Below are 11,325 nucleotides of genomic sequence, written 5' to 3'. Positions count from 1 at the left end.
TTTTTTTTTTGCGATTCGTTTTGTGCTTCCTGTTTGTTTGCTGGGAAAAACGAGGTGAAACCCAGAAAACTTTCTGCAACTCGTACTGTCGTCTAGGTCTTGTGCTCGAAGAGGAGAGCAGCTTAGGGTTTCCATTTGATTTGCTTTGGCCAAATCTGAGCTGGAACTTGTTTCTTTCTCTGGATTTCTCGGGAAAATATTATTTCCCTCTTCTGGAAGATATTTGTTTTTCGTCTGGTTTTCCTGTGCAAATATTCGCAACTCCTTGATAGCGTTTGCTAGAGAAAAGAGTTATATAGAGCAAAGTTTCGGATTCTATTAAATCGTGGAAAATTCGAGTGAGTAATTTCTATTGAGGAAGTTCGAGGAAGATGATGCCTTCGCAGCCGTCGGTACCTCATGCATGCATGCCAAACTAAAGGACAAAAAAATGCAAGTCGGGCGAAGAGAAAAAAGAACTAGTTAGTAGGACTAGTTGACGCTAGCGGACGAGTTGACTCAAAGATCAGACGAGTCAACCCAGTGACCAGAATTGGCAATTTATTTTTCTTTAATCAAGTTGGCAGATTTAATGTGGAACCTGTGGGTAAATGTCTTCAAATCCGTTGAAGCAGGTGGACGGAGGCGAGACTCGAGCAAGTGCGGGCGAAAGGCGAGTGGGCTCCAGAGGGACGAGGAACACTACACGACAGAGTTTCTCGGTCAAGGACGAAACGACGTCGGTTAACTAAGCGTATAACGGTAAATATGTAGCCGAGAATGTGACTGTATTCAGTTAGTCGTATTGAGCTCATGGGCTCAAATGAATCCGATTATGGTGGGCCCTTTAGGCCCAATAGAGCGGCCTCGGCCAACGACTTGTACGGTTGCCTAAATCGTGAGGTGTGTCACGCCATGTGCATGGCGGGAATGACCGTACGTGAAAACCCAGTCCTCGACTCCTTATGAATCATCAACACTCCGAATTCAAAGTAAGTCCCAGAATCTCCCTCGACGTTGAAGCTTTTCTTGGTCCTCTGGTGAGTCGTTTGAGTTTTTTGGTTTTGGTAAGCCCTTTCGTTTTTGCGCTTCCTGTTTGTTTGCTGGGAAAAACGAGGTGAAGCCGAGAAAACTTTCTTCAACTCGTACGGTCGTTTAGGTCTTGTGATCAAAGAGGATAGCAGCTTAGGGTTTCCATTTGATTTGTGTTGGCCAAATCTGAGATGGAACTTGTTTCTTTCTCGGGATTTCTCGGGAAAATATTATTTCCCTCTTCTGGAAGATATTTTTTTTTCATCTGGTTTCCTCTGTAAATATTTGCAACCGAGAAAACTTTCTTCAACTCGTACGGTCGTTTAGGTCTTGTGATCAAAGAGGATAGCAGCTTAGGGTTTCCATTTGATTTGTGTTGGCCAAATCTGAGATGGAACTTGTTTCTTTCTCGGGATTTCTCGGGAAAATATTATTTCCCTCTTCTGGAAGATATTTTTTTTTCATCTGGTTTCCTCTGTAAATATTTGCAACTACTAGATACGGTTTCTCCACAGATCTACAACCATCACATATGATTTCGTATTTTCACGTACGCATATGCTCGTTTATTTGGTAAGCCCATTCGTTTTTGCGTCTGCTGGGAAAAACGAGGTGAAGCCGAGAAAACTTTCTGCAACTCGTACGGTCGTCTAGGTCTTGTGCTCAAAGAGGATAGCAGCTTAGGGTTTCCATTTGATTTGTGTTGACCAAATCTGAGCTGGAAATCGTTTCTTTCTCTGGATTTCTCGGGAAAATATTATTGCTTCTTTACTTCCTTGCCTCTAGCTGGAACTCGAACTCGAAATGTTTCGGTGTCCTATAGAACTCTGGATCTTTGTGCTAAAGCATTGGATGGTTGATTCGTCATCTTCCTCTGTTTGGTATCTGAATTCTGTGTCATTTCTTCGTCCAGGAAATTCCTACTAGAAATGGCTTGTTTGCGCAGTGTCTCGAGGAGGACAAATCTTTTGCCTAGACAGTTCTGGGTGCTCGAACGCCCAGTTCTTCGTGTTAACAAAGATGATACCGGAACTGATTGTCTGAACTCAAGTCCTTTGACTCGTGGAGTGCACAGTCAAGCTCGTAGGCTTGATTTTTTGTTGGAAAGGAAGAAACACACATCTTTTGCCCGACCATTGGGACCTGGCTTCTTTCTCTGTAGGCACATGTCTTCGAAACCGGGAGAATGTTCGAACAAGATCGATTGTAATCCAGCAGTTGTTGAGGAACTTGTCCCAGAAGGATCTTTGGAAGCAGTAATCACTCATGTCTCCTCTGTAAACGAGGTGGCAAATGCAGCTGCGGATTCTTTTCTTCATGTTGCAGCCATCCAGCACTTTATTGACAGTGTTCATGCGTTTACAGGCTTCAATTGGTATCAATTTAGTTTTTGTTCATCATGCATCTTGCTTATATATACTTTGTGGTTGGCTTCTAAACAATTTACGCTGCTGTGTAGGTTCGCATCCATAGTTCTCTCGACGTTTCTCGTCGGAGGACTATATATCCCAACCCGTGTAAAAGTTTTGAAGATGGGTCCACATTTAGCTGTTAGTTTTCCATGCTTTTTTCTTGGCCTGCCAACTCTTATCAAATTCCTTTGCAGCATTTAGTTTCATTTCTTGCATCGGGCAATAGTTATAATCCATGTTCATAAGTCGTTCTTCTTCCTCTTTCAGGATATATACCAACATTTGAGGAAAATGCTCAAGGTTTGTTATCCTTCGTACCATCTTTGGACTTCCATGCATTTACATCCATATTCCAATTTCCTGGCCAGTTAGGCTTCTGGTTTTCCAGAAAAAGGAAATCACAAAGGTTCATACGTACCTTTGCTGACATCTTGGCCTCAAATATTTGAATATCTCATGCTTATCTAATGTCTCCAGAGATATGGTTTGGAGACCGGAGAAAAAGAATGGGAGGCAATTTTTAAAGGGTGAGCTCTGTTTGACCGTATGATAAAAGCATTACATGAACGGAAAGACTGCCTCTCAAATCGGTATCTAATTTGCTCTTTTGCATCTTTGGCGGACTTCAGGTTTAATCCTCTTCTAGCTTCTATTCTGATTGCAAAGCTTGCGGAGGGGTTCATCTACATCAGCACTTTCCTTGCGGTAAACATACGAAACTCGCTGCTTTGCATCTTTTGGCAATCTGTATTAACCCAAAAAAAAACTCTGAACAGATACGGAACATGGCTCAGAAGATGCCATCCTTCGAAAGCGGTGGAATCCTCTGGTTCACTGATCTTACAACTCCAGACAGCTTTTACATCTTGCCTGTTGTGACGGGGCTCACTTTCTGCTTTACACCGACAGTAGGTGTTTATAATTACGCAAGCCAAACGCAACATTTATTCATTTAACTTGTGTTTTCCGTTTTGATAGCCCTTCAGTAGGCAGCAGAATTCAGCAGCCAGAAGAACCATGAGGCTGCTTTGTTGGATCTCTGCGAGTGTTGCATTTCAAGCTACTTTCAGTATTGAATCGGTAAAGCTTGAGTTCTGAGAAGCGTAGCTTCCATTTCTTTGTCCAGCATGCTTGATATCACAGCCATTCATGTGAGTCCCAATCTGTTGTAACTTTTGCAGGCCGTGTACTGTTTCATGATCTCATCTAGAGTAGCTATGCATGGAATAGAACTGGGTAAGTGGTTTTTCTCTGCGAACATAATGATATGTTCTCCCTTCCTTTCTTGTTTTGTTAAACATTTGGGAACAAGTGGTGGTTCTGTCTCTTATATTCATACACCTTTGTTCCCTCATTATCAATGCCAGCTATGGTAAAATCTCCAAAGGTGAGGGAGTTGCTCGGTCTCCCAGACGTTTTCGCATTATACGCGGCTTGGAAGGCCTCCTATGAAGATATTATCCTCGAGCTGTTAAAGTTGAAGCAGAAGCAGAAGCAGAAGGGCAAGAAGTGAAAAGTCAAGAGATTTTTTCCTGCAACTGCTTCATATTGTCTCCTCCGAATTTAACTATCAATCGGCCTTTTGGTCTTGTTCTTCTTGACTTTTAAGGTTTGTAGTGTATCGAACAAATCCTATCCTGAAAGCATCGTATCCTATCTAATGAACTTTATCAAGGGCTGGATTGGTATTTCCAAGTTTAATTGAAAATTTATGATCAAAGCGGCTATTTAAATTTATTCAACTCGATTTAGTTATAGTTACAATTTGAATCATTTATATCTAATTCAAATTATAATCAAATAGTAATAAAATCTAAATTCGATTTGGTTTGATTATAGTAGTAAAGTAACTAAATTTTTTAGAATAAAAAATAGAAAAAGTTAAACTCTAGTTATATACCATATTTACAAAACTTATGTCAATAAATTTTGAAAAGATGTGATTAGATCAAGGTGGAGTTCGAAATGGGACGGGTACTCTTTGCGTATTCCCAATTCAGTCAACCACATCTTTTCAATATTTTTTTTCCATATAATGTGTATCAATAATATTTTTTTTATTTTTATCTAAAAAATTATGTGCATATATATATATATATCTAAAACCTGTCTAAATGTGTGTATATACATGTATTTATTTATTTTTATACATGCACAAACTACATACATATAGAATAATGAATATGGATCTAGAAACGGTTCGGTCCGGATTATGATACGCCCTCTAGGCCCAATAGAGAGGCCTCGGCGAACGATTTGTACTGTTGCCTAAATCGTGAGGTGTGCCGCGCCATGTGCATGGCGGGAAGGACCGTACGTGAACACACAGTCCTTGTGAACCATCAACACTCCGGATTCAAATTCAGCTCCGCGATCTCTCTTGACATTGAAGCTTTTCTTAGTCCTCAGCTGAAGAGGTGAGTTTTTTTTGCCATTCATTTTGTGCCCTCTGTTTGTTTGTTGGGAAACTGAGGTGAAACCGAGAAAACTTTCTGCAACTCGTACGGTCGCCTAGGTCTTGTGCTCGAAGAGGAGAGCAGCTTAGGGTTTCCATTTGATTTGTGTTGGCCAAATCGGTAAAAAAAATTGTTTTATGATTCTAGCATCTGGTTTCCTCTGTAAACATTTGCAACCAGTAGATAGCGTTTCTCTACAGATTTACAACCATCACATATGATTTCGTATTTGCACGTAAGCATATGATGTGTGCGGAAGCGTACCGGATCTCAAATGCGAGACGATGGAATCAAGCGAGAGAAAATAAAAGACACCAGTATTTAATGTGGTTCGGCAGAATACCTACGTCCACGGCGAGGAAGAAAAATAAATCCCACTATATCGGTGAACAAATATGGAATACAAGACATACTCAACCTCACTTTCCAAATCTCCAAGAAACACCATTTCTCTCGTAATACTCAGAAGAAGAAAAATAATCAAAGTGTATCCAATAACCTCACCGAAACAAATATCTTGTATATCCAAAAGAGAAACCCCAAAAAAACCCTCGAAAAAAGGACCAAAAGAGATTTCTTGTTGAAGAAGAAAACTCTTTAACTCACACTTCTTCACACTTCTTATTCTGATTGTAACTCTTCTCGTTTGTGATGCTCCAACATGTAAATGACACGACTATTTATAAGGAGAATAGAGGAATTAGCTTGTGGTTTTGAATGAACATCACCAACCGAGCCATCTTGTATGGTTCATGTTTTTCCAAATAAAAAAATTGGTCACTTAGCTTTGTCTCCCACTAATTATTGGAGCCATCACTAACAATCTCCACCTTAGCTCCAATAGCATCATCTGCAAAATCAAACAAGAAAGGATATCTCCAACTGTGCCTCATGGCACTCAAATGCCCAAAGGCGTTCAAATGCATAGGATGTTGACCAAGTTCAAACAATGATTGAACTTGATCGCTATGATCACCTTGATCAGCATGTCTGCAGGATTATCAAGAGTCTTCACCTTCATGAGTTGTATGGTACCTTCTTCGATAATCTCCCGCACAAAGTGAAAACGAACATCTATGTGTTTCGTCCTTGCATGGTAGACTTGATTCTTGGCCAAGTGGATGGCACTCTGACTATCGCAGTATACAGAAATGTGTTTCTGTTCAACTCCAAGTTCACCAAGTAAACCACGCAACCAAATAGCTTCCTTCACAGCCTCTCCAACTGCCATATACTCTGCCTCTATTGTAGACAAAGTCACCGCAGACTGTAAGGTAGACTTCCAACTCACCGGAGCTTTCGCCAGTGTAAACACATATCCAGTCGTTGACCGTCGCTTATCCAAATCACAAGCAAAGTCGAAATCAACATATCCAACCACACACTGACCAAGTGATCCATCTTGTTGAAACACCAATTCAAAGTCCAAGGTCCTCTTCCAGGATTATGCATATACCTCCCAATGTCCTCTTCCAGGATTATGCATATACCTGCTCACCACTCCAACGACATGTGAAATATCGGGTATGGTATACACCATCGCACATATCAAGCTACCAACCGCATTTGCATATGGAACCTTCATCATCTATTCATGTTCCTCATCTGTGGTAGGAGATAATGCCGAACTGAGCTTGAAATGAGGGGCAAGTGGTGTACTTACAGGTTTTGACTTTTCATCAAAGCCAAAACGTTGAAGTACTTTCATCAAATATTGCATCTACGACAAACAAAGCTTGTCCATCTTTCTGTCTCTGCTTATCTCCATCCCAAGAATCTTCTTTGCTTCTCCAAGATCCTTCATCTCAAACTCTTGATTCAATTGAGCCTTCAACTTTTCGATCTTCGACTGGCTCTTTGATGCGATCAACATATCATCCACATATAAGAGTAAGTAGATGAAAGATCCATCTGGTAACTTGTAGAAGTAGACACAATGATCATACTTGCTCATTGTGTATCCTTGCCCGATAATGAACTTGTCGAATCGTTTGTACCATTGTATGGGAGACTGTTTCAGTCCGTACAACGACTTGTTCAACTTGCAAACCCAATCTTTTTTACCAGAAACGGTAAAACCTTCTGGCTGAGTCATATAGATTTCCTCCTCCAAATCTTCATGTAAGAACGCCGTCTTCACATCGAGTTGTGCTAGCTCCAAATCAAACTGTGCTACCAAGGCCAACAAAATCCGAATGGATGTATGTTTCACAACTGGAGAAAATACCTCATTGTAGTCGATACCCTTCTTCTGAGCGTAGCCTTTCACTACCAATCTTGCCTTATAGCGGACATCAGTCTTGTCGGAAAATCCTTCTTTCTTTGCAAATACCCATTTGCACCCAATCGCCTTCTTTCCACTTGGTAACTTCGCCAACTTCCAGGTATTGTTCTTCCGAAGAGATTCCATCTCTTCCTCCATAGCCTTCTTCCACTTCTCACTTTCAAAACTCTTGACTACATCCTTGTAAGTGATAGGAATATCATCATCAATCACCGGAAGGGCAAAAGCTACTGCAGCATATCGAACATGCATTTTCAACGTTCTTGTCGGCTTACGAAGTGCAATGGGAAGTTCCTTCTGAGGTTCTTGGATGGAAACCTCATCTTCTTCTTCAGATTCTTCAACGTCCTCCTCTCCCATAGGAGGTTCTTTGTTCGCTGGAATTAACTTCGCAGTCTCAAACTCCACCTCTTGTGGACTACTCTCCACCTGCTGCCGAGCACTACCAACTTGCTTCTTCAGCATGGTTAGCTCATCAAATGTGACATCCCTACTAATAATGATCTTCTTTGATTCAAGACACCAAAGACGATATCCTTTCACCCCTGGTGTAATCCCCATGAACAGTGACTTCTTAGCTCTGTGATCCAACTTTGATTCCTTCACATGATAGTAAACAACCGAACCGAATATGTGCAGGGAATCATAATCATTAGCAGTTTTTCCACACCAAACTTCCATGAGTGTCTTGTCTTCAATTGCAGCAGATGGTAACCGGTTGATGAGATGGCTCGCATACGTCACAGCCTCAGCCCATAACCGTTTGTCTAATCCAACATTAGACAACATACACCAAATTTTCTCCAATAAAGTTCGGTTCATGCGTTTTGCCACTCCATTCTGTTGCGGATTATTTCGAACAGTGAAGTGTCTGACGATGCCATCATCTTGACAGATTTTGGCTAGTGGATCACTCATGTATTCTCTTCCATTGTCTGTTGGAGACGCTTGTTCTTTCTCCCAGTCTGGTTCTCCACCATATTTTTCCATTTAAGAAAACAATTCAGCACTTCATCCTTGGTCTTCATCACGTACAACCATACTCTTCTTGAAAAGTCGTCAACAAAAGTAACAAAATACAGACCACCACCTAACGAGGTCTCCCTTGTAGGTCCCCATACGTCAGAATGAATATAATCCAGAATACCTTCGGTGTTGTGGATAGTTGTCCCAAACTTTATTTTTTATTGCTTTCCAAGAACACAGTGCTCACAAAACTCCAACTTGCATAGTCTGGCTCCTTTCAGCACACCTTGTTTGACGAGGTTCTGCAAAGCTTTCTCTCCAGGATGTCCCAAGCGCATGTGCCACAACCTGGTGACCTCAGAATCCTTATCTTCTCCAGCCGTAACAGCAATTGTTCCAATAACTGTACTACCTTCGAAATAGTACAAGTTGTTCCTCCTTACTCCTTTCAGGACCACCAATGCGTCAGAAACAACTTTAAGAATTCCATCTCGAATAGTCACGGTATAACCTTTAGATTCCATGGTTCCCAGTGAGATGAGATTCTTCTTCAAATTTGGTACGTACCGAACCTCCGATAGAATCCTTGTAGTTCCATCATGGCACCTCAGTCGGATTGAACCTATCCCAGTCGCTTGTAGAGCGTCATTGTTTCCCATGTAAATAACTCCTCCATCTAGTTCTTCAAAGTTGAAGAACCACTCCTTGTTGAAACACATATGGTAGGTGCAACCCGAGTCCATAATCCACTTGTCAGAGCGGGACTTTGATGACGTGCCGATCAAAACGAACTCTGACTCATCAGCTTCTTGTTTGGCGACAAAGGCGTCTGAAGTCGACTTGAAAACGACCTTCCCATTTTCTTTCTTCTTTAGCTTTGGACAATCCTTCTTCCAATGCCCGGTTTCATGACAAAAGGCACATTCATCCTTCGCAAGTCTGTCTTTTGAGCGAGATCTACCCTTCTTCTTCTTTCCAGCTTTACGAGCCTGTTCAAGACCTCGAGCAGCATAGGCCTCCCCTGCTGAAGTTGAATATTTTCCTGTTGATCCTTTTTTCGGATCTCCCGATTGTACAAAGTTGCACATACTTCATCGAAACGGATCTGCTCCTTTCCAAGGTTTTTGTATTCTTCGGGTAGAGAATTCAAAAGGAGAAGAGCCTTATCCTCATCCTTGACCATTTCATCAAGGTTTTCCAATTCCGTCACTAGCTTGTTGAACTCTGATTATGAAAATCTAGGTGTGTAAATAAGCTCAAGTAATAAAAACCTAGATACAACGAATACCACAAGGATACAGATCAACTGTAGTACCAGGGCCGAACACAGGGAATAGCTAACACTAAGAACAAGACTCGACTAAGAATTAGATCAGGAAATAACAGATGAAATATGTGAATAGCAAAAATAAATCAATAAACGAACTAAGTAAATTCAGATAACTAAACCACCGTAGCTTCGGGATGACCTTAACGAGCAGGGATTGTTTCTAAGGATGGAGAATCTATGAATATCGAACTCTAATCGGGGATCTCAAGTTCTAATATCAGATTTGGCTCTCTAGTCCTAAATCCACTATCCAATAATTTAACCTATCGATCTCTCAACCTAATAGATTAAAATATCAAATGCATTAACGATCACTATCACAATTCCTAAACCGATTAACGTATCTCTCAATAGTCTTAATCAATTCATTTAATGAATTCGTTCCGAAACTAATTCCAACTCTCGTTGTCAATCAGAATTTAAAATCAATCAATCAACTGGCCAAGAAGATCAAAAGCAATAAACTCAATTCAATTAAACTGCCGAGTATCAATAACGTAGTCTTGGAAAATAAAAACCAAACAAATCCCTACAAGGTTAAATCCTTAGCTATAGTGAAATGACTACTCACTCCCCATAACAACAAACGAGTTCAAATCAATAAGAAGAAACATAGAAATAGATAAAGAAGACTCGCAGCGATCTCTCGACGATGATTCTTTAATCTCTGCTCCCGGAAAACTCTGTCTTGATTCTCTCTCAAGTTCTCTGGCCTTTGCTGTGATCTCTCGATAGTTTTTGAAGCCCAAGACGTCCTCTATTTATTTCTTTGGCGGCTAGGCTTCTTCCCATTCTGAAAACGGAAGTTCGGATGCAAAAATAGGAAGTTTTCTCGAAACATAACACGGCCTGCTGAGGTAGAACACGGCCCGTGTTAATTGTCTGATAAAAAATTATGCGCTTCTGCATGGGCTGGACACGGGCGAGTTATGTCTCGACACGGCCGTGTTTGACTCGACACGGTCCGTGTCAATTGTCTGCAAGAATATCCTCGGTTCCTTGCCTTTGCAACAGCCGTGTTTAAACTCGACACGGCCGTGTTCCAATGCAACTCGAGCTGGAAATGCCTTAATCGTTCTGTTCCTGTCCAATATGCTCTGAAGTCCTTGATTATGTTCCTCTGACGTCCATAATGCATCCATTACATGTTCAATCACTAGAGAAAGCAGAAGAAGCAAAAACCCAGTGCTAAAATGATCCTAAATATCTAACAATGCACAAAACTGATGCGAAAGTGCTACACAATGGGCTTTGAAATAGATGAGAAAATCATGCTATCAAACTCCGATATATGGTTGTACATCGTAGTGTCCGATTGGTACTGCAGACGGAATAATTTCTTCTTCAAGTACAACCGATTCTGGCAACTCTTCGTCAAGAACTGCTTTTTCAACTCTCTCTCTCTAAAGCTTGCTTGCAGAGGTCTCCTTCATATAAGGGAGTTTTAATTCCCTTGTTAAACACGAACATATTACTACGCAAGCAATGCTGTTCATCCATACCCCATCAGTATCTTCCAGGTGTGTCGGCTTCTGCGGATCAAGAGCAGCAAGAAGCTCTTGCTGATAAAGCGCATCCATCATCTCGCCTTTCCACAAGCTGAAGTTATTGGACCCGTTGAATTTCTCCACCTCAATTTTCGCATTCGTCACCATCGTTTTTCCCGATGATGCCGAGGATCGAAGGTCGATGGTGATGAGCCAACTGGTAGAATTGCAACAATCGCTGGTGTTTCCGTGGTCTCCTAGGCCATAACTCCAAATCATAATTTTTTTTTCAAATCAACCCGTGTAATACCCTGATTCCCCAAATAAATTATTTAAATTAACTTCAAAAATAATATAGGGTAAAACAAGTCTAAAATAT

General features: G+C 41.0%; 1 protein-coding gene across 2 annotated transcripts; it reads left to right on the top strand.

Moving 5' to 3' along the window:
• Positions 1 to 637: 637 nt before the first annotated feature.
• On the top strand, positions 638 to 4,095 carry LOC104817353 (mitochondrial inner membrane protein OXA1-like). 2 transcript variants are annotated; one of them, XM_010546519.1, is made up of 10 exons: positions 638 to 971; positions 1,925 to 2,386; positions 2,471 to 2,561; positions 2,691 to 2,723; positions 2,901 to 2,950; positions 3,053 to 3,128; positions 3,200 to 3,331; positions 3,402 to 3,503; positions 3,605 to 3,659; positions 3,791 to 4,095. In XM_010546519.1, exons 2-10 carry the CDS (start codon positions 1,941 to 1,943, stop codon positions 3,934 to 3,936), a joined length of 1,131 nt encoding a protein of 376 aa, XP_010544821.1. In that variant the 5' UTR covers positions 638 to 971; positions 1,925 to 1,940; the 3' UTR covers positions 3,937 to 4,095. The 2 variants fall into 2 exon arrangements, with proteins under 2 accessions (XP_010544821.1, XP_010544820.1); XM_010546518.1 differs by having other exon boundaries at positions 638 to 1,019.
• The last annotated feature ends 7,230 nt before the right edge of the window (positions 4,096 to 11,325 follow it).

This window comes from Tarenaya hassleriana, unplaced genomic scaffold (assembly GCF_000463585.1).
Source record: "Tarenaya hassleriana unplaced genomic scaffold, ASM46358v1 Cleome27, whole genome shotgun sequence".
In the NCBI taxonomy this organism is placed as follows: Eukaryota; Viridiplantae; Streptophyta; class Magnoliopsida; order Brassicales; family Cleomaceae; genus Tarenaya; species Tarenaya hassleriana.
This window is presented reverse-complemented; position numbering and strand designations above follow the sequence as displayed.